Here is a 27,648-nt window from a genome sequence, read left to right as displayed (position 1 = left end):
CTTTTTTATTATTTTTTGACCGATTAAACATTTCATAAACCACAAACTGTCTAAAAGACCATATCCAATGACTGGATAGTGATAAACCAAACATACACTTCTTCAATAATTGAGAAATATTATTGTGCTACACCCCTTTTTTGTTAGAAATATTCCTTGCAAAAGGTATTTTACCTGTAACATATTTTTATGTCCTTGTTAACCCATTTTTATTGGTTAAAAACAACAGTTTCTTTGTTATCTGACTAAAAAGGGATCAAATTTTCCTGACATTTAGGTGTGCTGATGGAAAATCAAAAGAGGCCATGAGATATCCTTACGGTGCAGCACTGTCCGTCCCCATTTGTTCCGAGCCCAGATGGTTTCAGGTTCCTTCCTGTATAAAACCAAGCAGCTTCCTGTGGTTAGATGTTTTATTTCAGTTGTAAAGAAATGAAAAGATGTTTAAAAAAAAAAGTAGTGCAAAGGCCTTGGCCCTGGGGTTTTCATTAAGATAAACTTTGTATGAAGGGTGTCTGTGTCACTCCCTGCTTTTTGTAAGACGGTGAAATGGAGAGGTTGGACCTGCTTTGATTATTTTTATTTTTTTTAAGAAGCCTCAAGTTTGAACAGCAACCCCCATCAAATGCCGATTTCTTAACACTTGTGCAAGAAATTGACTGATTCAACATGTTATTTGCTCAGCTGTTTTCTCCTTTGTTCTGCCACCTCCCTTGTGATGCAAGTTTCAGACATGAAGCCCAGAGCATCACAAATGTAAGGGGAATTATGTCTTATAAGAACAAAAACACCGACATGACGCTGTTCATTTTCATGAGGGAATTGGTTTTGACGAAGGTGGGGATTAGGATTGCCATGATGACGACAGCGTGTACGAGGAGGCATGGAAGGAGATTTAAAAGGCTTAGGAGTGTAGAGGGTGTCCCCTCACATACACACACATACTTCACCGGATTTTGAAATATTATGGACTTTTGCTAGCTTATAATTCCAGCTTATGCTGATACACAAAATTGGATGGTTTGACTTTGAATTTAGCCGATTCCGCTGATCGTTATTGGTTCATTCCATTTAAGTGCAGCAGATTTGATATTTTTATGGCCGATTTTTAGTCTGCATGATCGTCCTTATCATTTTGGCCTTATTTGACTGATCATAATTGTGATTTTCTGTCCAATACAGTAGGACAGTGTTTTTCAACCATTTTTGAGTCAAGGTACACTGTTTTAATTTAAAAAATCCCGAGGCACACCACCAACCAAAAATGGAAACAAAGATATTCTGTAGCCGCCTATATATAGTCATTCTTATCAAAGTCTCTCAAATAGGAATCAAATAAACACAAAAATGTGTTATCACATTTTACATTTCTTATTTCAAATTGCACTTAACATGTCCACTTCAAAAATACACCTGAACAGCCACAACACTGTGGTGTAAAATTTAAAGAAGTTGTAGAAAACGTCAAAGTGTTTTACAAACTAATCCACAAGCATCTTATAGCCGGAATACAGAAAATAATTATTATTCTGAAAGAAGCAATAATATTTGGGAAACATTTCACTTCATATTCACTGTTACAATATGAAGAGTTGCATGTACAAAATGTCAATATCTGTATATTTTACCCACCTGGTGTGAAACCTGTGCATGTTTGGATGAAAACAGTTGATTTCCTGGCAGAAATTGAAGATTTCAGTCTCTCTCTGTTTTTAGTTTTTATAGTAACCAGGCTTCAGAAGCTCACTTCACACAGATATGTTGTGGGAAATGGACTCATGCTCTTTCCAACTACTGCTGAGCTTCACTGTCTTTTCCATCACTGTCATCAGTCTTTCTAGATTCAGTGCTCTCACCGCTACCTGTAACATTCATGCATTACTAATTCTCGTTTTAATGTAAAATGCTCTGTACCTACTGCCATCTAGTGGTAAGAACATTACATGATTACGCCGCTGCTACTACTACTACAGCAGACACTCGAAGATGACATTATTTGCAGACAATTAATTTTCAAAAAATCTTTTAAAACCAATTACCGTATTTTTCGGACTATAGAGCGCACCATACTGGCACCCTCAATTAAAAAAATTTAAATAAAAACTGGAAGCTGCTCTCGGTTTTCCATCAGGACCCAGCAGAGGGCGGCGTCCTAATAAATCTGCTGCATATATTAAGTACGCAGTACTCCGTCTCCAAAGCCGAACCATGGTTTCGTTCACACCGAGCTTAAATGCAGCGTCTCTATTTCCCTCCTGTAGTGCCAGATCGACAACCCTCAACTTAAAAGCTGCATGATATGAGTTTGAAAACATTTCTCCGTCGTGCCTGCTGCTAGCATGTGCTTATTCTAAATGAAAATTAGCCGTTCTTCTTTGATTTACAATTTTGACTTCTAATGATTCACTTCCTGTTAGAGAGCCCCCTGGTGGTTGAAGAAAAATCCACAGAAAAGCCACAGCGGGATACAATCCGCATGGTTCAAAGTTTAGGAAAAAAGTAGCAGCTTATAGTCCGGAAAATACGGTACCGTAGTGAAATTGAATAATTTCCACGGTACACCTGACGATCACTCGGAACAGTGGTTGAAAAACACTGCAGTAGGAAAGACTGTCACATCACATGGTGGTGTGCGCTACATAACATGGATGGATGGACGCTGAACAACTGCATTCATTAGTTGAACTAGTTGAACACACAGATATAAATGCATCTTTTATCTTCGCAGTATTTTTGCCTTCTTTTCGGCTTCTTGTTCTCTGAAATTGAACGGCATTGGGTTGAAAACATGACAGCTGATAGGTTCTCAATGTTGCTCAATTTTTCTGGTTACCTACACATTATTCTAAATCCCTCCAGCATAATGCAAATAGTGAATATGAAATAACTAAAATGATTATATTACAAGTGCGCCTGGAATATATTAAATATTCCAGCACCTCAGGTATTCTCAGTGTAGCTTGCCACATTATGGTTTACTAAGTATTACCAAAATGAACACTGTAACAGGGTTTTAATAGACTTTGCTGACTACTTCTGCAGTTTTTTTTCTGGCCATGCAAAGTGCAATTCAATCCTGATGAGTTTCTTGCAAGCTTCTTATTGAGGGTCATGGGGATGTCCCTCAATTAGAAGGGGGACATGCCTTCTTATTTTATGTAATGTTGGAGTATTATTCCGACGGCAACATGTTTTCAGTCAAGGCAACCTCTAATTTTTTTCTGATAAAGATCATTGTGTAATGGGTCAATTTTATCATCTGATGCAATTTTCTGCTGGAAAATCCAGAGTTTGTTGATGTTAGTTTGATGTTGTCCACATACCAAAATACTGTTGCAGACTACGTGCACTCTGGCATAAAAACAGTACTCGCTGATGGCTGTAGCCTCATTCAGAATAATGCTCCGTGCCTCACAGCATAAAAAGTTGAGATTGGTTTAGGTAGTATAACGGGTCAAATTTCAAGTCCTTTTCAATGCTTACAAACCCATTCAACAAAGTAGAATATCAGTTCCTGTGAGGGCAAGGCATTTACTCTGTCCATCTGTCTATCCATCCATCCACCCACTCGCCCCCCAGGATGGGTCGTGGGCAGCAGCCTAATCAAAGGCCCAGACTTTCCTCACCCCAGCCTCTTTGGCCTATTCCTCTGTTTCATGCTCTCATGTCAAATGTTGTTTTTTTGTTTTATTTAAAGCGTTGAATACATCAATCTCTGTGTAATTAGTCTGTAGAGTGTGTTACTCTTATTGACTTGAGCTACTGAAATGAATGAACTTTTTTAATAATATTCTAATGTATTAAATATGAATGTATTTCTGGAATCTTCACTGTTACTTTTAGTTCACATGCTTATTACTTAAGGTGAACAAATATCAAATCGACCCATTCCGCTTGCCTCCTCACTGACGGGGGTGGGGGGGTACAGCTGTTTACACAACTGCAGAGTCGTACTTATTAAACCGCATATCAGACCCCAGAATATTTCACAAAATCGCTCTGAGACTGGCACTCTCTGCATGTGTTTTGAAGAACAGCCTAATCTGGATTACATGTTCAGGGCATTTGTTGTGCAAGGTGGCAGGGCATCCCCCTGCACACGGTACTGTAAATATGTGGCCATATGCAGGTTTCACACGCCGAGCAGCCCAATGATGTCATCACAGTTTAATGAAGGATTACTCTGACATCACAGGGACTGCTGCCAACTTAAACCTATTAACTTCACCATGTGCTTGAGGTGCACTTGAGCTGCAGCTACGTGTGCATGTGTGCGATGGAAAAGCCTCTCGGGCAAAGTGCTCAAGTCCACGACTGTCTGCTTCCTGCTTTCACGAGTTTCTGATTTTTCAAAAGAAAAAAATTCTATTTAAGTATTTATTTAAATATATTGCTTAAATCTTAGAAGCTGTCACTTTGATTAGAAAATATGATAAATACAGAAACACATGGCTAATACATAAAGGTGATATAAAAAAAAAAAAGTTGTCTTGCCAGAATCCAATAAACTGATTTTTAAAAGTGGAATTTCTGACAAATACATCTGGTATTTGGCTTTTAAGTAATCAGAGGTATTTCTATAATTTTCTATTAAATATTAATATGATTTTATTCACTTTGTTTTGATTTTAGTGCTGTTAGAGAAGCAAGCAGACATGGGATTGGAAAGAGTTAAACTGTTCCAGATTAAAACCGTCAAATGTCATTAAAGTAGATTATAAAGCCTTATGCTTTCAGAGTCGATGGTGTGTGTGACTTCTGTTGGTTGCACCACTGTTTAAATGTTAGTGGCTGTGGGATATCAACACCCTGCTGCTTACACATTAACAGCAGTTACCCGCCAGCCAGGAGAGATGTATTTCTTTTGGCCCCTGGACGCCGTTTTGAACCTGGGGACACAAATCCTCAAGTCTGTGGGGGGGATTTGCCTTTGTATTCCAGAACATTTCCTTTTGAGTACATTCTGTACTGAGGTGCCTCGCTAGAGTGACTATAAATTGCAGCCCTTTGGGTTTTGTTTGTGAATAATGATCGCACATAATGCTGGATTATCAAAAAATAAAATCGTCAAGCCGGTTTTGTTATTTCTCCCGTGGATCTGACTCTGAGGTCTATCCTGACACAAGTGGTTTTGTGCTTGTAACACTGATTTCTTCATGCCGGTCACACTACATGCTTTTCTAATTCATTCAGTCCAGCATCTCTTCAGCTTTAACTCATCACGACACTCGCTCTCTTCTACTCTCGCTCTCACTCTCTCTGTCATTCTCTTTCTCTGTGTCTCTTTCTCTTTGTATTGCCGTATTCTCAGCAATTGCAACAAAATGTGTAAGCACTCCAAGAACACACATGTGCGCCATGACTAAGAGCTTTTGTTGGTTTGATATTCAGCTCTCCGCACTTCTCTACACTTCTCATTCTGCAGTAAAGGTGCTTTCTATTCTTCTTTGTGCTCGGCTGAGTCTATGAGACGAACAGCTTAAATCCGCTCTGTGGCCTTTGAGTCAGCGGGATGTATAAATAGAGTTCAGGTAAGTCATGGACTCTGTGCAGTATTAAATGAATGTTGCTAATAACAAATTTTTTTGGCCAAAACTAATGTCCTACCCGCACAATGCTTTGCATTACCATAAACAAATTTCCCTCCACAGTCACCCCTGATTGTATAACTTCAGTTGTTCCATCCTTGACCCTGTCATTCTCAATCTCTCATAACACAATCTTCCCCCGTGTCCTTAGCAACTGAGGGCTCATTGGTTGTAACTTCCTACCTGTCCCTTTTGAATTCTGCCATAGCAACCACATTATAAACATGAATCCAGCAGAGGGACTATGAAGACGGGCACAGAGCGTGACTCTATCCAAGGAATTGCTCCTTGACATACATATTAGCAGTCCATTTTAAAGTGCCAAAACTTTAAATGAGAGCAGTTCCTATTTTAAGTAAATGCAGGTTCCCTTGAATTTCAATTAGCTTTCTATTGTTCCCCCTCTTTAATCACATCACATTGGCTTATTTACATACTCAACAGACAAACATGCAATCACTGTAATCATATTCAGGCTTCTCGCAGTGCCTGCAGAGTTGCCAAGGGCTCCACGCCCTTAAGCAGTAGTTACTTTACCTCTTTCAAATAGTTCAATGTGGTGTTTTCAAAATTAAGAATTTAAAATCCTGCACACATCTATCACTCATGTAATTTGAAAAGTTGGTGCGTAACCTTTCGTCCGAGCTGCTCAGCTGGTGTGAAAAGGTTTCGGTTTTCAAATCCAGTCGTTCTGCTTTCATGGCTTTAACCCTCGGGGAGTCTGAGTGACGACAGTCGCCTGGCACTGCGTCTCGGCACGTCAGTACAACCACCAGTGTGTGGCCGACTCGGCAGCAGGGCAAACATAGGCGTGTGTCCCAGTCTGTGTGTTTGTGTGCATTTAACACGCTGCGGCGAGGCTTTTTTCTCTTACCAACTCGTGCGCCTTTATGTGTGTGCGGTGAGCTGATGTGTTCAGATGTTCAGGAAGTATGGAGAGGGTTGTCATCATCTGTCTGAGTATCTTTGACTTTGACAGCCTTCCCTGTCCACGCAGGAGTTGTTGTCACATGCTGGCTGCTTCTGTCAGAGCTGAGGAGGAGCTGGAGCTCCAAGGAGATTTGCTGCTCTGCGTGTTTGTGCAGCTGTGCTGCTCCTGGTTTGGGCTGTTGCTCACCTACACCTGAGTTTTCTCTATGGAAACGATTGCCACCTGCTGGCAGCTTAGGATGAAACTCTTCAGGATCTATCAGTTTAGGATGGACGGATGGATGCAACTGACAAATAAGACCATTGCCATGAAGTAGTTCTGATATTACGTGGAGAAAAAAATCTTCCTCCTGATCATGTATTATTACTTATACTTCTTAATTTGACTAATTTTATGCTACACATTTTCCTAATAAAAATTTAAGCGTGTGATCTAAATCTGAAACGCTCTGATGTCAAACCAAATGATCCTGATATCTTTAATGGAGCTATATTGCCCCCTGAAGGTACAAAAAAGCTATTACTGGCTTCACTTCATGTATGTAAAAGCTGACTTGTTTTCTTGATTCTTAGATATGTTTTAACCCTCATCATAAATCAGGAATTTAAAATGGTTTTGGTGCAGGTTTTTATTAAATATTGTGAAGAAATGAATCATCTATATGGACTCTGAAAAAGCTAATTACCTCCTATTTAAGATTCTAGAGAAATTATTTAAAATCTTCAAAAGGAACAAATCAGACATAAAGACTAAATTGCCATTAGAAGATTTAATTCACAGAACTTTAGATAAAAAATACCTTAGGTTTCTCAGTTTGTCTAAGGAATACAATATTAAACAAAAAAGAAGATTTATGAAAGTATGTTATGATTTTTTATGATTGTGGAAGCCGTTTCAAGTCTTTTGATTTGCACCCATTGCTGTTTTACTCAATCTTTAATTTAAAAATTTGCATTAAATTCTTACAGTCCAATAAACTTCTAAAACGTAAATATATAACATGATCTAATTGCATTTTTTTAAAGTAGAAAAGCAATATTTACCTTCCATCCAAGATTTCCTAGTACAGTTTTATTTTGATTTTTACTCAGAAATCTTAAGCAAGAATATTATTTAAGACCTTTTAAAATTAGAATTATTTTTAAATGCTGTTTGCTCATATTGCACCTTTTTGAAGTTCTGTTTTTGTTAATATAAAGTAACACAAGTATAACCAGTGGATGTAAGCGGGTTACTTATTCAGACTATTTGTTTGAGTAAACCTGGAGTCAGCTGCTTTCTGTCATTTCCAAACAGCCAAATTTGTCTTTCTTATAAGTGAGGGAAAGGTGTAGGAACATTTTAAGATAGCACACTAACAGTGTATTTGACTGTGACATTTGTAGAAGTGCTGGCGCTAAAACAGCTGCATGCATCCTAGAGCACTCTGATCACTCTGGGACATCCTCAGGCATACCAGCTGAAGGTGCTTAAATTAGTTAAAAAGGGGTGATTTTGGGGGTCACCCAAAAATCAGGGCTTTCAAGACCTTTTTTTTGTGTAATTAATTTTATTTTCATACCCCTGTAACAATTATACTAATAAAGCCTTGTAAGCAGAAGATTCCACCGAATATGTTAACTTTGTACCAAATCTATAGTACACCACTGAATGTGATTTCTTTGTCAATACTGACTCTTAGTGGCTGTGTGAGAGGAAATCTAAATTAGTTTGTTTCGCCTCTGCACTTTGCTCCTCCCTTGTCTGCATCTTTCTCTCTCACTCTCCATATTTCTCCTTTTTTTCTGTTTCAAGTCACACCCATTCTGATCCCTCTCTTCTCCTCCTGTCCTCACACACACACACCTCCCTCCTATCTAGTTAGGTGGCTTTATCAGCCTTCTCACTCCATCTATTCTTCCTCTTTTCTCTGAGCCTGCACACAAGTGCATGTGCGATATAGCTCATTTAAGAAAAACATGAGTTTGCCTGTAAACTCGGATTATCTGTCATTGGAGAAGATAGCTCGGTACCGCCATGCCTGCTCCAATGGTTCGCCCTATGCCACGAACAAGCCCATCGACATCAAACCTCGTGCTAGGAGAGGGTATGGCTCCTCACCGAAACTATTTGCAGGAAGGTGTGTCAGTAAACAGACTTTAATCTGATTTCTATATGCTGTTAAGCTATTTCCTATAAGGTCCTGTAACAGTCTTCAAATAACTAGCTTTGTATGTGCAGTATAGTTGGATTTGGGCTTTTGGTTGCATGTGACAAGTTGAGATTTGGTAAAATTAAAATAAAAGAGGAATGAGAATCGAAGAACTCACTCTTTATCGCTTTGTGCTTGTATTCTTTCAGTTCACACTGTGCCCAAAACGGATTTTTGTGTTTGTATTACTGGTATTTATGTGCACAGTGTGTGTATTTATGTGTGCTCTGTCTTATCAGAAAATATGATAAATAGTTCTACCTGGACAACACAGAACTGGAGCGGAGAGTTGTGTAAACGGCCGTTGCTTGGTGGCTGCAGCTCTGCAGCTTTGCTGTTTGCTTTATAAAACTCATAGTGTTGGCCTGAAGTGTAGGTCATTTTGTCCAGGGTTGTGTTTGTGTTCCTTAGTGCTTTGTGAGGAAAACAAAGTATTCTCCAAGCTTTTGATAAAGCACAGCCAAATATATAATAATTGAGAGATAAGCAGGTTCCATCAAGTGACCATGTGTTCACTAATGAGCAGAGGCCAGGCTAATTATCAGACCACTCTGTGTCCATTAAAGCTCAAAGATACATTTTAGGAGCTCATTACGCCTGTTTTTCCTTCATCATTTCTCTAACATGTTGTCCACGGTCCCAGTAAGTGACTGTCATTCGATGTTCCTTCTTGCCTGTTTTCTGTGTCTGACATGAATAATCACCAGTATACGCACCCGCATGGTATTTGGATGCAGCTTTATTGGCAGGCGGTTCCATACATACAAATATGGATGTAACCTGGTCGATAATGTTTACCAACCATCTGTGCTGTCCCCTTTCTAAGTGCTATTTATTTCAACCTTTAATGGATATGTGTGTGTCTGGCTCTTGGAGGAGAAAAAAAAAATCTATAACTTTCTCAATTACTCTGTTAACATAGCCCATGTCTCTAGGTTTATAGCAATAACTAATTGGAACAGTAGGTGGCAGTATTGTATTTATGTTTTAACAAGAAAAAAAACTGTTGTCTCTAAGCTCATTAGATTTTACTTATTAGATTTTGTTAAACTATCTCTACACTATAATTAGCTTATAATGTACCTAAAGATTTTCAGATTTTCTGTTGAAAAGTTGTACATATAGTAAAGTTTAGTGAGCATGATTTAAAAATGATGTGTTATACTTGATGTTATGTGTTTCTTTTGGATTTAACATTTCAGAATTGATAAGAATTTAAGACAGGTCATTTTAAAATGCAAAAAATATAAATATTTTCAGGTTTCTGGACACCACCTAATGGAATAAGAGATTATCTTTGCATGGCCTAAAAGCTACAGCAAAAATATTTCATAACTGATCTGAAGGAAACATAGAGGAGGGAAAGTCAAATCTTGTGTTCACAAGCACTTGAAATGAGATGAAGAACAATTAATGGCTAATGGCTAAGGTGTTTATTGCTCATAGCCGCATCAAATGTAAAAATGTTTTTATTTTTTTACGTCATGAGGTATTTTATGGTGAATTCATCATTTCTAGAGACAATATTACATTTTGGCATGTACAAAGCATTGATACGCCTTACAACCCTGCATCCAGCAGGTGGCAGTAAAGCAGCTTCAATGTTAAAATACGCTTTATGTGAATGTCCCTGTGTTGAAAATTTTGAAGTGTTGTTTTTACTGCATTGCTTCACATTCAATGCAGATTACATGTTCAATTTAGAATTGTGCTACTAGGATTTTAGACCCCTGTTTCTGAGCTGTATTTAAAGGTACTTGTTTAATCTTAGTAATGCGCTGTTGCTTTTTCAGAAAACTGCTAAACTGCTCATTCAGACATATTAACATATTTATTTCCAGTCTGAAGAAAGATAAACCTGAGTTTCTGAAGTTGTGTTTTTTGCTTCGTGGACCTGTTTTATCAATACCAACTATGCTTCTGACTGTGATCCGTAGTCAGAAACTCCACAGTATTTGCAATGTCCATGTAATAGTGGAAATTTCATTAGGTTTCTTTAATTCACTGTAAAACAACAGGCTGCCATTTTGCTCAGTTTATACCAGAGATTAGTTCTTCACAGTTGTCATTTCTTTGAGCACATGGAATTTGCAGACTGGTAATAGGATTAGTTTCCCCCTTGTCACCAATTTCTAAACTGCATCAGTCTGCCTTACTGCACCGTAAGCATTACGACTGCTTGTATAACTTACTTTTTAGTAGGCGCCCCTTACACATGGGCTTTTAGTGCCTGAAGTTCTGGATGTCTTTTGAATGGCCAAAGAAGAAGTAGTAAAATACATATCTAGTAAAAACAGAACCCAGATCCTGAAATATCAATTAAACTCCAAATATTTACTTTAAAACAAGCAGATTTGCATATTTTTTTATTTTGTATTTCATACAGTAAGCCCACTGCATGAAACAAAAACCAGGTCATTTGTGCAGAACTGAGCTGCTGCCTCAACAGAATCAGGCTCACTTTATTAAAGCAGTCTGAAATGTTTATGTCATCATCTGATGTATAATTAAACATTAACCTAAGAAGGAATAACAGGTAATACAAAAGTAAAAAAAGAAAAAAAAAGTGGGTGATCTTTTGTGATTCCATTTAGGTTCTTTTGGTTGTGCTATAAAGGAATAGTGTACCATTTAAACTCAATTTCCACCAGTCAACAGTTCTCCAGAGTTCTCCAGTAATTTCTCTGAGCACGTGGTGTTTACAATCTGTGGTGATGGGATTAGTTTCCCCCTTTTCACCAATGTCTAATCTATATCAGTTAGGTATGGTGCACTGTAAGCAATACATTAGCTTGTGCAACTGACTTTATATCATCTTGAGTGGGTAACATTTAGACATTTTTACTGTGCAAACTAAATACATTAGGCCTGTTTGCATGGACTTTCTCTTGCATGCATGGGTTTCCTTCAGTGACATTGAGTTTTGTTGCTCAAATTGGCCATTATGATGCCAGTCAGTTTGGATTGCCTTGTGATGAACATGTGAAGATTGGCTAATGTCTCTTGGGATAGTCACCAGTTTAGTTAATCCTGGTTCTTAATCCGAACAGGATTGTGCTGTATAAAAAAGTGATGTATGTATGGATGTGTAGTAATGGAAGTCTACTGGCTTTTAACTACACGTTTGGAGAGGCTGTACAGTCTGGCAATACTTGTTAAATTTCTTTCCCGGTGTAATTCTTTCCTGAGTCACCTGTGTTTGGTAGACATGATTTCTTGGAGTCCTGTAACCACATATCCTCAAAGTAGACTAGGGCTGAATATGGAAAATTGCTTTAAAATTGTTGGCTGTCAAAAATGCATCACGGGTGACGACCAACATTACAAATGATGGGACAAGCCCTCCAAGAATACATGAAAAAAAACAGAACCCAAGCCTGCTCTTAAGATTAGCCAAATTTCCAGACTTTAACAAACAGCTTTGGTTGAAGATTATGAAATAGTCCTAAAATGTACTTTCTTACCCTAATTTAAAACAAAATAAATAACTGAATCTTGAAGGAGATGAGTAGGTTGATTTATGAGTTTTCCTGCCTGCACACTTGAAAATGTGAAGCACAAATGGCCTCAAAAATTGTGCTAGACTCTTTGTTGCCTTTTCTAAGAGGCCTATCTCAGCAGAAAATGGGTGTTCTGCCTCAAACATTTGATGGTTTGCACTGAGACATGTTTAGCCCTGAAGAAAATACGTGTTAAAACAATTTAAAGATGGGGGATTTTGTGTTCTTGTTTTACTTCTAAATGGCTGATCATTTCTCACCATCAACAACTATTTTATTGTTTCATATTGTCTTTTCCTCCTGTGGTTAATCCTTAGTTTGCTTCTGCTAGCCGAGATCACTATGCCGCACACAGTTGTTACTCTACCAAAAAAAGGGGGAATAAAGGACACTTGTCCTATTGTAATGTAATTCACTGCTTCTGTTATGCTATCTTTGCCAAGAGTCTAAAGAACGTTGGAATGCTTGGCGCTTGGTTTTAGGTTACAGCAGTTGCCGAGTGACTGACGCATGAGATGATTGTTAAGACTGCTCACGGATAAAAGAAGGCCCGCCCTTCAGACAATTACTACTACCAAACCACCCCTCCCCACTCAGTCATTCTCAGGCAGCAGCCCAAGGGAAACGGAGGGACAGGAAGACCGTCACGTACGTCCTGAGAAACTGGAATCTTATTTCAGCCCTTCGGTGCAGGGAAAAAAGTAAGCACATGGACTTGAAAGGGAGGCGCAGAGTGAGGAAGGAGAGCAGCAGTGTGAGTGAGTGCATGACTGGATTAGGAAAGAGGAAGATCACATGCTGCTCTGGCATGATAGATAAGTGCAAGTGAGTGAGAGGGAGAGCCGGGTAACAAACCGACCTGCTGCCGAACCACCGGAGCTTCAGGAGGAGCAGCAGTGTGGAGAACTGTTTGGTCTGGACCACTCTGCTAAGCTGGGGGAAGGACGCTCCGTCCAGATCGCCTCAGACCAGCGGCGGCCGGTCAGTGGGACCCCGGTGGCTTGCTGGAGAAGGTGTCTGCGACTTTGTGCACACAGGGAGTTTACACATGTCGTCTGTGTGGATGTGGAAGGAAAAATCAGAAGATGAGTATCATTCTTAAGCCTCGGTCTCGCTCCACCAGCTCTTTGAAGAACACAGAGGGGATATGGTAAATTGATGAGAAACTTTATCTTCTAACTCTATTTTTCTTTTTTTTCTTTTTTTTTTTTGTAGTTACTTTTATTCACATTCTTTTCAGTTCAGGTCTAAATGCTGTCATCCTGCTCCTGTTTACGTCACACTAGTGTTTGTGCTTTTTTCTGTGCAAGGCACTACTCATTCTTCTGTCAGAGGATGGGTTTGCCTTTGACATCACCATACACTTGCTTTGAAGCGTTTCTTACTCATATCAGCAGGTGAAGCAAAATAGGTTGAGAAAAATAGAGATGCTCCAGTCAAAGTGTGGCTGACATCTGATCTCTGTTTTCTGTAAAGACTTAACAAATCACATACAATTTTAGCTAATTCCAATTTCTCTTTTAAAAGAACTTTTAGTTAAGTCAGAATATTTTTCCTGGTATTCGTTCTGTTAGTGGTCATTGTTTTTGCTTTAGAGGCAGAGCTTTATGTTAGAAGCACAAGAGCAGCAAAAGTATTTTATTGTTTTGAAACAAAGACAAAACAGTTATTGAGATGACATTTGAAACTCCAGCATTTTATTTTATTGCTATTCAGTAATGCTAACTCAGCTGCCATTACTGACACAGCAACCTCTGTGTATTTCCAAAGCAATGTACATTTTCATCTTTAAAACTTTCCAGTTATGAAAGGATTTACAAATCCGCCTTGATGCGTGATGCATGGAAACAAAAACGCTAAAATTACAACTGTTCTCCACTTCATTAAATCTTATTGTTTTCTGTTGAAAGTCTTGGTGTCTGAAAACCTGAACAAATTTATAGGCATATCTATACTTCTTTTTAAATGTCTTTCATCTCTGTTCTTCATCTGGCCTATTTGTTGTACACCTTACAGATGCTTTAAATAGCTTGCTCTTGGTATTCTCCCCATTGTAGTGTCATTGCTTGCACTGCTGCTAGTATACAGGTGTTAATTCACTGAAAATAAAATCAAAATACAAATGTAGACTTTCCAACCAGCCCGTCATAGCTTGGGTTCGGTGAAGTTGAAAACCCTCTGATTCCAGACTACAGACAGTTTTTGCATATCTACTGAAAAGCTAAATTTATCTGTAGTTGAATTCAGGATGCTGAATGCATCCCCAGGGGCAGAACTCGCCTTGCCCTTCCCCTCCTGTCTCCTATTCCCTCCTGTTCCAACTTGTTCTTGCTTGTCAGTAAAAAAAAAATGAATTGCAGCTCCAACAATGAAGGTGAGCATTGACATATTTTACATTACTCTCTTTCAGGAGGATGGTAACTGAGTACAACTGCGGTTTGCACTCAATTAAAATACTCATAATACAATGCTCATGAAGTTGTGGGGTTTTTACAAGAGACGTGTGTTTAAGCCTGGTAGAGTCTTATAGTCTTGTGTCAGTTTACCAGTCTGCTCTGCAACCTACTCAGCTTTTGTAAAATGAAGACATAGTAACCAGGTCTCACGCCATTATAGCGCTTCTGCAGGTGTGACATATTACTGTACCTACAGTAAAGTGAGTGGTTATAAAACTGGTTTTAGTAAAAGAGCTGACTGCAAAATGTCTCTTTTTTTTTCTCGTTCTCATTAAAAGCTGAGAATCTGGCAGTGTTTGGTTTGTATGAGCCATCTTTTTGAATGTCTACCAAAAGCAATACTCAGCTGGACAAGGCATGCCGCCTACTCCATCTGTCCTGCCCTCCTTTATGCCATTTACTGTTTTGTGGAGGCTTCTTTCATTTAATTCTAACATTGCCTTTTTTCTTTCATAACAGATATCTGAGTGTTTTTAAGATGAAAAATACATCTCTGATGGGCAGTATTATGAAGCAGATCCAAATGTATGTGCTTAAGTCCAGTAAAAACTTAAGTGTGTTGTATCACAGTAGCTTTTATTATGCAATTACATGCCTGATTAGATATCTTCAGGTTAACAGTTTTTCTTTTTTTGCTCAAACTCACATGAGCAGCTGTGTGAGGCTGTCCATAGCTATCTAAGACAATAACAAAATTCAGCATAAAGAAATCCAGACAGACCTGTTTGTCTCAACTAGTTTTATAATTACAGACTGTTGGTGTCCATCATTGTGTTTGCGGAATAAACATAGATCAATCATTAGAAGATGTAAATTGGGAGAAATAATCAAGAAAAGATGGAAAAAGTGTACATTTTAATGCCAGTGTTTGCATCTGACTTTTTTCAAGCCAACGTTACACTGTAATAAGAAATTTTAAGGTGTAATAAATATTGGCATTTGTTAAATTATTGCCAATATAAAGTTAATGAAGAACATATTTGAATGTAAAGTTCAACATTTTAAATTAGTAGCAAACACAAAAAAAACATGTTTTGCAAGAATTCAAAGATGTTGGTTAAGTCAAATGTTAGTTATTCTCATTTGTCTTGAGTTGCGTCCTGTGAATGACGGTTTTCTATAATTTGATTTTCTCCTTATTAAAATAGCTCCTTCAGTTAAAAGTAATGTAGGTCAGTATCAAAATTGCCCCTCAGTGGTTTAGAAACTTTCTGTGCTGGAGCAAAAAGCTCTAAAGTCAACAGAGCTAGGCTGAAGTTGTGATCCGCACATCTTAACTGAGGCTCTGAGAGAAAAGGTCTCAAACATGACCAATCTTTGTAAAATATATTTCAAATTTTATTACTCTTTCAGTCACTGTTTATGATGTAGCCAATTTAATTATTTAGGGTTCTCTTTCTTCTTAATATGTGGATTAATACAGAAAAAAATTGAGAGAAAAAAGATGAATGCTGGTCAGGATGCAACCAAGGAGGACCGAGGAGAAGTGACTTATGATAGAGACAATATAGCACAAAATAGTTAACTAAATTAAATAAGTTGAGTAAAATTATCTAAAAAGTTACCAGTCATTTCAACTTCATTCAACTCAGAAATGTTGTTTAAAGCCTAGTCCCCAAAAAATGTTTGCAAACTGTTGCATTAATTTTATTCTAGCGATTTGTTTTAACAGTTTTGACAATTTCTGGCAATGACTGAACATCAGGTCAGGCCTTTCATAAGGCCTGACGGTGTGTAGATTATTTAATATTTCTTCTAAAATTAGCATTTAAGTAGCCCACTCTTAAGATGATGAATAGAAAGGAAAATAGGTTCACAGCTAAGTGGACCTCCCGTGTGTATTGGAGCTGAAGTTGCTCGCTATGCTTTTACCCATACGGACCAAGATGATGGCGCATTGCCATGGTGACCTCTTTATGTGTCTCATGATTGACAAACTTTTCTCAGTGTTACAGCTGTGGCAGTAGGTGCTAGAGCAGTGTTATGACTGAAGACAACGATTCATAGTATTTATATCTCACAGAGTCTGAAGGAAAAAGGGGGAAAGCAAACCAGGGAATGAAACACTGCCATTAATAATTGATTTGATTGCATCCTGCTATGTACAAAAGGTCAACTGGGTAGTACTCGTCCCCCACGCAGTATAAATTCCTACCAATTGTCCAAGAATTATGGCAAAATTGTTTCTGTTTTAAGATGATTTTTTTCAGTAAGATTTGCATGAATGAGTTTCAGCTGCTGAATGTTTATGAAAAGTTAGCCATTCCTCAGCTTGAAGTAGTATTCTAAATATACAAAAGTACAAAGTTCTCAAGAACTTTTTAATTTGACAAGACATTGGCGAGAAGACTCAGAGCAAAAGATGTTTTTTTTTTTAGATATCTTCACAGTTTGAATGTTTTGTATTTAGGTTCTACTTGTTCTTGAGGATATTGAGATAAGGAATTTTTCAGAGACCGAACACAGTTGAAATGCCTTAATTGAGTGCTCACCATTTCATGCCAGAAATAACATTTTGTACTCGTTAACCATTTAAAGTAATTTTTTACATTTTCTAGTATGTCTAGTGTAAGAAAATTTGTTTTTATGTTCAATAAGATCTACCAGCAGAAGGTCACCTAGAAATGTATATATATATAAAAAAAACAGAAATTGAATTTCATGTTTGTTATAATAATGCCATGCAACAAAACAGCTGCAGTCTTTGTAATGGAGAGCTTCATTACTGGAACTGTTTTTACCTAAGTCACTGAATAGCACTTTAAAAGCACTTTTTGCACTTTATTAACAAGCACTTTATTTAGCACTGCACTTTAAGCAGAGATTTGCACATAAATAATTTGCACACGAGAAGTTTTAATTGTTTTTATTGAGTATTTCAGTAATTGGCATGTAGCCTTTTGTTCTGGGCTCTGCACAGCTGCTCCTCATTGACAAGTGAGGTGGTTGCCTGTGAAGGGAGGATAATTGTTACTCAGAGCAATGAGCTACTGGTGGGTTAAACTGAGCAAATGTTTGTGCATAATCTGTTAGGTGTGGAGTGCTGATATTGAGTGACTCACCTGTCTTTTCTGTGTCCTCTCCATGGTGTTTGGACAAATACTACCCCGGGGGTCCAGACACCATTTATAGGTTCCGGGAGAGGCCATTGAAAAGTGGGGCGGGGGGGATTGTTTATGGGTTTTTTGTGGTGTTTCATTTGGTGTAAGATAAAATATAAAATATTTATAAAAAGTACATTTAAATGTTTATATTTAGTAAAATGTATTTTATTTAAATAGGTGGAGATTGGTTAAGTGAGATCCCCCTGTTAATTGGAGGTGGTTGGGTCTGTCATAGCTGAGACTATTTAAGCCTGCAGTTTCACCTGTGAAATGTGTGTGTGTGTGTGTGTGTGTTGATGCTGTGAGAAGAATAAACCCACTGCTGTTTCCACCCAACCCTGCCTCAAGTAGTCTTCCTCACTGTAAAATCCAACCGCAAAAGGCCACCTTGTTACAGTCTTTAAAATAATATAGAATTGGTTATTATGGTTATTTTTTATTTCAGTACATGAAATCATGTATAATATTTGATATGATAAACATTTCTTACGAGATACAAAAATTCTATATTTTGTTGTTGAAATTCTGTGTAAACTAGTGTTTGACACAAAACTGTCTGTCAAGAATCAACACAGTCTCTAAATCATGTAGCAAAAAAATAACTATTAAATTTATTGAAGAACTGTCATAATCAATTATGACACTGTTATATACATTTTTGGTCAGTGTGTCAGTTGGTTTTATTATAAAGCATACAGTCTACATCCATCTCATTTTTGAAAGTATAGTGAAACTTAAATGAAATCACAAAAAAGTTGAGGAATGAAGATAATTAAAAATAACTCATGGTTTTGTTAATTACAAAACTAGTTTTATATACAAAACTTGAAGTACAAAGGACTGAAATGCCAAGTCGTATGTATAAAAGCGATGTATGAATTTCCTATGGTTTGTGCTATACAGGAAGTTCCTCTCATTTGGAAAAAAAATGTCTTAGATTTATCTCCTAATTTTTGAGCCAAAGACAAATTTGGCTATTGCTTCCTGTTGGGTGTTGGCAAATCAACATATATCTGCCTTGACTTTTTTTTTTTTACTTCTGTGAATACATGTGTGTGTGTATGCGTGTGGGTGCGTGTGTTTGTGTGGGTGGGCAGTGCAGATAGAGGAAACAGGCGTTGTAGTTATCAGTGAATGGTCAGTCCTTATCTGCTTGGTCCGGTCTGCGTTGTGGTTGATGGCCTTGTCACAAATTCTTTACCTCCTCCCCCAGTCTTTTCAAACAAGATGGTAAAAGAAGAAAAGGATTTGCCCTGACATGAATAATAATATGTTGCAGGTTGTAGGGATGGCTTGCCTTTAACGTACAGCCAATCTGCTTTGACCTGCGACAGTGTTACAGTCACTGCTATTTGCTAAAAGCAACATAAAAAAAACACTCCAACTTTTATCACTTAAGAACACCTTCCTGTAACATACAACATCTTGTACCTTCCGTACAAGATACTTATATCATAATAATAACAGTAAAAATAATATTTTAAGGGAATTTTTGGAACAAGCTTTAATGCATTCAACTGATTGGACAGTGACATTTTAAGCGGATGGTTTCCAGAGCCAAAATATTCATTTTCTAAATCTTGGTAGATATAGAGCTTGCTATTACTTGATTTGTTGTAAGTATTTGTTTACACTGATTATTAACCTGAAATATTTTACCCTCACTACCTGTATCTGTATTTGAGGACTAAATATTCGGTAGTCAACCTGAGGCCAGTTACATGAGCAGATAGCACAACTACATAATTAATAATAACAATAATTAAGTTAATATCAGCTTGTCATAATTGGTGTAATTTTAAGAAGAACACAGCAACAGAAATTTGTGATATTCTACTTGAGTGTTGCTTTAAAACGACAAAGTTGAGCAGTCGGTTCTAAATCTTTCTTTGAGTGTCTGTATTGAAATAAAATAATCATATCACAATATGAACATATGTTAATCAATATGTTCTAATATTTTAGCAGCAGTAGCATCATTGCTTTTCTGTTATTCAGTAATTAGTAACGTAATCAGTAATGTTATATCTTTTAATTGTATTCTTTGTGTAAAATTTTCACTCAAGGCAATAGTGATAATCTCGTAGCACCTCATTCCTCTAGGACACATAGCTGTCAGTACCCTGACATAAACACTGTGCTGCCATTTTAAAACCGTAGGTCATGGACATGCCACAGGACGCAGTGCAGCACCTTGCTCATGTCCTTTCCTTCTGTCTCCGTCTATTTTTCAATGTTCACTCACCTCTTCGTCTTTCCTTGTTCTCCACTTACACCAAAACAGAAAATAGTTAGTTCACTGATTCACTCTCAGCTCTGAGCTGTTACACATAACTAATGATGGTGTGTCTTTTTAAGCAGATCAGCAAGGATGAGGATAGATAGGATTCTGCTCCACCTGAGGGTTTAGCCATGAGAACAATGTTGGTCACATTACATAACACAAACATAGTTATGTGTCTCTTTTAAATGTGCAACCAAGTGCAAAAATATGAGGTTTGTATATAACTCAACCGAGAGCTTTAAAACGAATAAAAAATAAATAAAAAAAGATTTTATAATCCTGGAATCCCAAATGTTTACAAGCTGTGTGCTAAAGCAGACAGAGGGAAGGTGACTCTTGCTTTATTTTAGAAAGCTATGGACACAAAAGGAAGCAGGCTAGTGGGAAACAGTGAGGAGAAATATTTCTCTCCTCACTGTTAACATAACCTCAGAAAGCTTGAACCTTTCTGAGGTTAAAGCTGTAAAAAGAAGATTAATGAATATATATTAGTATGTATTTCATGGAGTTTTATTCCCTGCCTGGTTGGGGGACATAATACTGAAATGCTTTGTTTTTTTTCTGTTTGTCAAATAGAACCAGTTGACCTCAGAAAGAGGCTAAAGATGGCACAGACTCACAAACTCTGAGTTTTAACTCTCAAATCAAATTATGTCAACTCCTGACTCTAGTTACAAAGTAAAAAATCCAACAGAACATTATTACAGATCACTTTCTATATTAATTTGGTCTTAAAGTTTCTGTGTTAAAGCCACAATAAGTAGCAAATTCATTTTTTTGTCATTTAGTTTTCTATGGGCAGTTTCTGTAAGTGTAAAATATGCAGGTTTTTTCCTACAGAAGGCTTTGCTCCTGAACCAGAACACAAAAAGATGTCAAAGTCCTGTTCTGACGTAGTGGTATCACTAAGAGCCATATTTGCAGAATGGCTGTCAAATGTAGGTCGTGTCCCAGAATAATTTGACTTTTGCCATTTTTAACTAAGTGGATCATTCAGAGTAAACTCAGCATTTTGGAAGTAAGGAGATAAACTAATTCAGTGTTTGAGAGCAAGCGTGCGAGGGGGTGATGAAACTATGAAAAGGAATAAGAATGTGAAATTTATCAGCAAATGTGTCAACCAAAACCAGTCACTGAATGTACAAAGACTTGGGAAAATTATATGCCAGTATAAATTAGTACTTCAGGTGTGGGGGGGAAAATTAGTTATTGCTGAAGAGTCACATTAGAGCTACATTGAAATGCGTAGTTGTTCCCTGTTGTTGTGTAGTTGTTTTTTAATAATAATTTTTATCATTTTTGATGTGCTCATTTCTGGGAACTCCACCTTGAAATGTGTTCCTATAAAACAAATAAACAAACAAAAAAACATCCGCATCGAACCCTGTACCTGATTTAGGCTGTTTGGTAGAACAACGATCGATGAACGCAGCAAGAATTTCATAGGATACAAAGCTTTTCATTCAAAATGTTTACAGTACAATAAAGAAACTGTTTGTCATTTTTGTTTTAAAAATAAGTCTTTTGCAGAGTCCAAAAAAAAATTAAAAAATTAACGTTATAGTTCGAATAATAAGTTATAGAAAACCTCTAATGAAAATGATTGAATGAACTGTGATACTTATATTTTAGGGGTCAGTGCATTAATTTCAATTTCTTCTTTGTGAAATATACCTTCTATGTGCTATTGTTTTTTGTTTTTTTTTTTAATTAGGCTTTAACCATGGCAAATGTCATTGTCGGACATCGGGAAAGTGGGGGCGCTGTCCTGTCAGCCCATCAGTTCTCAAAACTACACACAAAAAAACTTGTAAAAGCCCACACAGGGTCAGTGCGACCTTTTTGGGCAGAGAAAAAAAATTATGGGGTCCAAATTACCCCATTTCTTAAGACCAGGGGAGGGTTGAAGGGTTAAAAGTGATGGAGAATGTTCCCATGGTTAAAGACAGTCTTAGAGTTTTCCCACTCTCTGAAGTATTAAATAATGTAGCTTTCAGGCCAAAAGCAGCCTACACATATCTTGGCGTGGTGAGCTCCCAGGAACCATTAATGGATTCTGTAGACTAAAAGTTTGATTGAGTAGATTGCAAAAGAAGGAGGGTATTGGCTATGTGTATTACGACAACTACAGTTCGATCAGCTCTCATCGTGCATTTGTAATGCTAAAGCCAACAACAGAAACATGACACTTTTATTTTATTTTACTTAACAGTTTTATGATGTTTTTGAAATAACTAAGCACATTGTTTTTGACATTTGGATGGTTTCCTGTTTTTCGTTTTTGGTAATTGATATATAATTGATAATAATTGATATGTTGACACCAAAAGGATTGTGCATTATAAATGACACATGGAAGTTTCAAACAGCATTTGACTTTATAGAGTGTATAACAAATTTAGCAACATATTTATTTATGACTGACAACTTTTTAAAGAGGTAGCGATCTCAGAAACACTTACTACCTGATATCCTTGCATCCATTTATTGTCTATACCCTGTGCTTGAGTATTGTTTTTTTTTAAGCAAATTTTTAATATTAGTGTCCGATGGTATTTTTATTGCAGATTATCAAAAATAATGCTGGATTTGCTGACCTAGTTCAAAAGCATTTCTCTTTAAGAGGGACACTCACTTAGTCTTCTGTTTATTTCCACTATGTAGCCATACAAGTGTTGGCCTTCTTTTCTTTCTTTTTCTCTTTATTGGCTGCTGATTTGCTCTATTGGGAGAAAAAAAAAAAAACAGGTATTCCAACTATGATGTCAATGTTGGCGCAATACTATGCTAACTTTGCTCCAAGACTTATTTGTTATTCCAGAGGAAGGGATGGAGGGTGTGTCTATAGAGTAAAACCACACATGCAGTTTAGGTGAGACTGAGCGTGGGCTTTGACGTCAGAGTGCGATCAGATGTTAAACATATGCTAGAGGCTCTGTGTCAACACTTTCTCTGTCTCAGTTTGAGATCTTTTCCTTGTTCACATACAGGACGTACTCATTCATGTGCACTTACCACACGGAGCAGCTGCACGACGAGCTGACCTGTGTTAGCAGTGATGACTTATCTTTCACTGGTGTGAGTCGGGGCTCTCAACACTTCCAGTAAAGACAGCAGAAGGATTACTTGGTTTGATAAGAGTGTGAAGATGGGTGATATGAGGGAGGTTCAGACTGATTGGTGCTCTTTGAGAGTGTGTAGAGCAACTTTTAAAAAAAGTTACCAGGGTCACTTCAACTGCAGCACTTTTGTGTCTTTTTTTTCTCTTTTTTTTTGTCTAAGAACTTAGAGAGGAGGGCAAGGACAATACAATTGTCCTTTGTTCCAGGCAGGCAGCCAAACTATCCTATTCCCCAACAAAAGTTCACTCTCAGTCAGCCTCTGCCATCAGTTATATCACAGGAAGAAGGTAGATCATTTAGCCCTTTAAGTATTCTGGAAAATATGCTTGGCATGTCCTGTGTTGCAGTGTGGCTTTCGAGGAGCTTGATAAGATGTGACTACAGCTAAATATTTTACAGATTGCACTAATCACAATTCTGTGGCTAATTTTTGGTCTCCGGTGATTATAAAGAGGACAGTAATATAATCAGATACAAGAACAGCATTGACTGTGTTCACACTTTAAACTGCGTTTAACATCTGTTAGGGATTGGTGTGCTTGGTGTGGCTGAAATGGCCAAACATCAGTCTTCAGATTCATGTGCTACAGAATGAAGACATAAACACTGAGTAAAAAGTCGGCAACATTTGGAAATGTTGCCGAGGTCTTTTGTCTTTTGTCATGATAAAAGGTCTTTTTGTCATGACAAAAAGACCTTTAAAGCTCATGAGTAGAATCGAGCAACTTTGCTGTACTCTGCTTGACCTCCTTAATTTCTCAGTTTATTTCTTGTTAGATAATATATCAGTTGTACTGTTGGAACTTATCCACATATACATTTCAGAATGTATCTGTGGATACATTGGCTTTACTTAGCTTCACGTTAAACCCATACTCTCGATTCTCTACTTTCGCATAAAAAGTAGGCAACATATTTGTGGGTCTTACTTGCCAACTTTTGTTCTATCATGTGAACAAACCAAGCCAGGGTTTTCCCATACCTGCAGGCATTCTGAAACTTTACCTGAAGGAGTCAGGTTTTATCTTAGTGTTAAAGGAAAGGAGCCAGTTTACTTTGAATGAATGCTTTTATTTACACAGGCACGTTTAATATCGTGGGATTTTTAACAGCATATAACCCGTGTCTATACACCATCAAACTTTTAAAAAATTTCATTTCAATAACTGTTCACTCTGCATATTTTAGGCTGTCATACATGCACAGGCTTGCTCATTTTCTAACAGTATTAGAAGGGAACCAATGCTGGATAAAAACTTTTGTTTTCTTTTGTTATGTATCTCTATGATGATTATGATAAGATAAGGAGACGTCACCCTCCTGGGTATTACGCGTTGTGTCGAGGGGAATCCCACACTGACCTTAGCATCCTCCCCAGACCAGATTATAGGATTGCGTCCCAGCCTTGGCAATGAGGCAGATGTCTCCGTAGATATGCATTAGTCATCACTTGGGTCCACAATCACCTTGGAGACTAAGGAGCTCAGCATGACATCCCAATAGGAAGTGGTGTCACTGGTAAAAAAAAAAAAAAAACACTTCTTAGCTGTGAGTCAGTAGCAGTATCAGGACTGAGGTATTCCCTGTGGCACAGAGGAGGGTTGTAATAAAGCATGCTGAGTGTGGTTCTGTGTGAGCAGATTCCAGGACTAGTGAGAAAACCTGCTGCGATAAATTACAAGCATAAGTGATTGAAAATAGAGTAGGAGCCCACTTTTGAAACCACATTACCATGATTTGATGATTTGTCTTTTTATATATATATATATATATATATATATATATATATATATATATATATATATTTGCTATAAATATCAATAGCTGTCAGCACTTTATACAACATCATAAATAAGTCACACTCAACTCTTAAATTCCAGACATATTCAAAATGTTGAACAGTGCTGCCATATAAAGATAACTACAATGCTTTTTAAAATATTTATGCCCAATGACTAACGGATTGCAAATTTTACTGTTTTTACTTTGTTTACAAACCCACTGAAAAAAAACTGTTCATATTTTAATACCCCTTTTCCTTCTTCTTTTTTGTTTTTTGCCTGCAGCTTTGATGTGGACAATGGCACGTCGTCAGGTCGAAGCCCCCTGGACCCAATGGCCAGCCCGGGCTCAGGCCTCATCCTGCAGGCCAACTTCGTCCACAGCCAGCGGAGAGAGTCGTTCCTCTACCGCTCGGACAGCGACTACGACCTCTCCCCCAAGTCCATGTCTCGAAACTCCTCCATTGCCAGTGACATGTGAGTGGCACAAAGATTTTCCTTTCATTTATAACACTTAGACAATCCACCCAAATAAAATGTGCATCTGTTGATCTCAGTGGGGGCTTTTGTGTTTTGGTGGCTCTGTCGCAGCTGGATGTTTTAAGGACCGGTCCTAGACCTCAGGGGAAGAGTGCATGAGCAGCAAATGGTTGTGTGGTGTCACATATCCTAACCCAAACTCATGCCCATTTAATTGAGTAAGCATGTGGCGCAAGCGCATTTTGACGATATGCAGCATCATATAGTCACCTTCCTGAAACAATGGCCTAAGTTATTTTTTGCCAAAATATGATTTAGGCAAAACAGGGGGAAAAAAATGACCATTTTGGCAAAATATGACATGAACCATTGTTTTAGGAAGTTGACAATATGAACTTTGTACTGAAGTAGTTTCATTTTCATTTTTTTTTAATGATCTTACACAAGATGTCAGGCTTTTTTTAAGTTCATTTAGCTAAATCTCTATTTTGTTTTTGTTTTGTTTTAGGAGCACAGGACAGAAAAAGCTATCATCTCATTTGGTTTTTATCCCACAAATACCAGTTCACATGCTGAAAGTACATATGAATGAAATGTTGTAGCTGTGGTGTTTTTGCAACAGGATAGCCATTGTCATGGTAACACACACCTGTTCCGCTGCACCTGTTGCCAGTCCATGTCCATCTTTGTCTTCAGTTTATTGGTTATTTCAATAGTAACTGTAGTTTCCCTTTTGGGTTGGTATCAACTTTAACCAAGGCTTTTCAGCTTAACTTTATTGAGCCTCAAACTTTGGGGTACCACTTGACACCCAAGGCAATCAGTGCAGCTAAAACAAAAGTTTGTGATATTAATATTTAATCTGTAAAGTTAAACTTCAACTTGAAGTCAAAGTCAAATTTTTTCAATTGTAAAAACAACAGTTGACCAAAGTGCTGGACAGCTAAAGTAACAAAGTAATTGAGCAATTGATAATAGAGTCAGTTGTTGCTTTCCTTTAAAAGAAGAGAAAGCAAGCAATGGGAAAAAGTTTAGGGATGTTTTCACAGGTGCATAGAAAGCTAGCATTCTTCACAGCAGCCTTGCTGTGATTAAGCACAAAAAATAGGTTCTGATGCTGATATGTCGCAATCATATTCTGATTTCGACATTTTCTGATATTTTCCAATATATCTTATATTTTCCTTAATGTAATTTCTCCCCCTCCATTCTAGAGTACATTTTAAACTTTAATTATTTGTTTTTAAAGCTCTCAATGGCCCTACTCCTCCTTCTTTATCACAATTGTTGAGGTTTTCTGTTTGCAGCTCAGACAGTTACTTACTGTTCCACAGTACAAACATTGGGGTGACATAGCTTTTTCCTACCCTGTATCTACATCTTAATAGGTCCCAGAGCACAACATATTGTCAAATTCAAATTTCAGCAGTATGGGAGTTTCCACTAATATAGACTCCACTTTCTTTATTTCTTTCAGTCATGGTGACGATATGATTGTAACGCCATTTGCACAGGTATGCGAATTTGTCTTAATGTTGCATATTGTGATGATCAATGCCTGATTAAATCCTAATCAATCATATCCTGCTCTCAGGTTCTTGCAAGCTTGAGAACTGTACGGAACAACTTTGGTACATTAACCAATCTACAGCAAGACAGAGCATCTAATAAGTAAGCTGCTTTCATTACTTATGATTACTGAGATAAAATGAGTGGCGTGGCATGATGCAGCCCCTAATTTCTACATGATTCCAACCTTAAACATGCAAACATGTAGGAGATAATTTACTATCTTCTAAACATCTAAACAAGTTATCCAGTGCATTTATATTCAGGACCCTACAAAAAGTTGACCAGATTTAGTCTGGGATGTTGTAGAAATACAGTAGTGCAGTGAGGTGAATCACAGTGGTTATTATTTTCATAGAATTACAAAACACTAAAGGCACAGTTATTAAATTCATTTTGTATTTCAGCCAACGGATCCCTCAAACACACTCGTCTGGTACAGTTGGCTGTGTCTGCCCTCTGCTGTTCGTTTTTAGTACTGCAATAGCTCCTTGAGTTATTTCTTTGCAGTAGCTCCAAACAGTCAAGGTCCTTTGCATTTACTGAGCCAATGATAGATGTTGTTTTTCTTTGTTACGGATTGTTTTTCAATATTCTACAAAATGTTTGAATTTTAAAGTGACATATAATATTATGTGCCTG

The 27,648-nt window shown here is 37.5% G+C and overlaps 1 protein-coding gene across 7 annotated transcripts in view; it reads left to right on the top strand.

Moving 5' to 3' along the window:
- The window catches only part of pde4d (phosphodiesterase 4D, cAMP-specific), a 205,104-nt gene that overhangs the window by 157,089 nt on the left and 20,367 nt on the right, over positions 1-27,648 (top strand). For 5 of the 7 annotated variants that reach the window (XM_008418380.3, XM_008418379.3, XM_008418381.3 and 2 more), the window contains 3 exons: positions 25,243-25,434; positions 26,915-26,951; positions 27,032-27,108. In XM_008418380.3, coding sequence (XP_008416602.1) covers positions 25,243-25,434; positions 26,915-26,951; positions 27,032-27,108 — 306 coding nt within the window. Of the gene's footprint in view, positions 1-12,815; positions 13,361-25,242; positions 25,435-25,591; positions 25,656-26,914; positions 26,952-27,031; positions 27,109-27,648 lie in introns of those variants that run through there. The other 2 variants (XM_008418383.3, XM_008418386.3) reach the window with 2 other exon arrangements.

This window comes from Poecilia reticulata, chromosome 9 (genome assembly GCF_904066995.2).
Source record: "Poecilia reticulata chromosome 9, P_reticulata-male-v2, whole genome shotgun sequence".
Classification (NCBI taxonomy): domain Eukaryota; kingdom Metazoa; phylum Chordata; class Actinopteri; order Cyprinodontiformes; family Poeciliidae; genus Poecilia; species Poecilia reticulata.
This window is presented reverse-complemented; position numbering and strand designations above follow the sequence as displayed.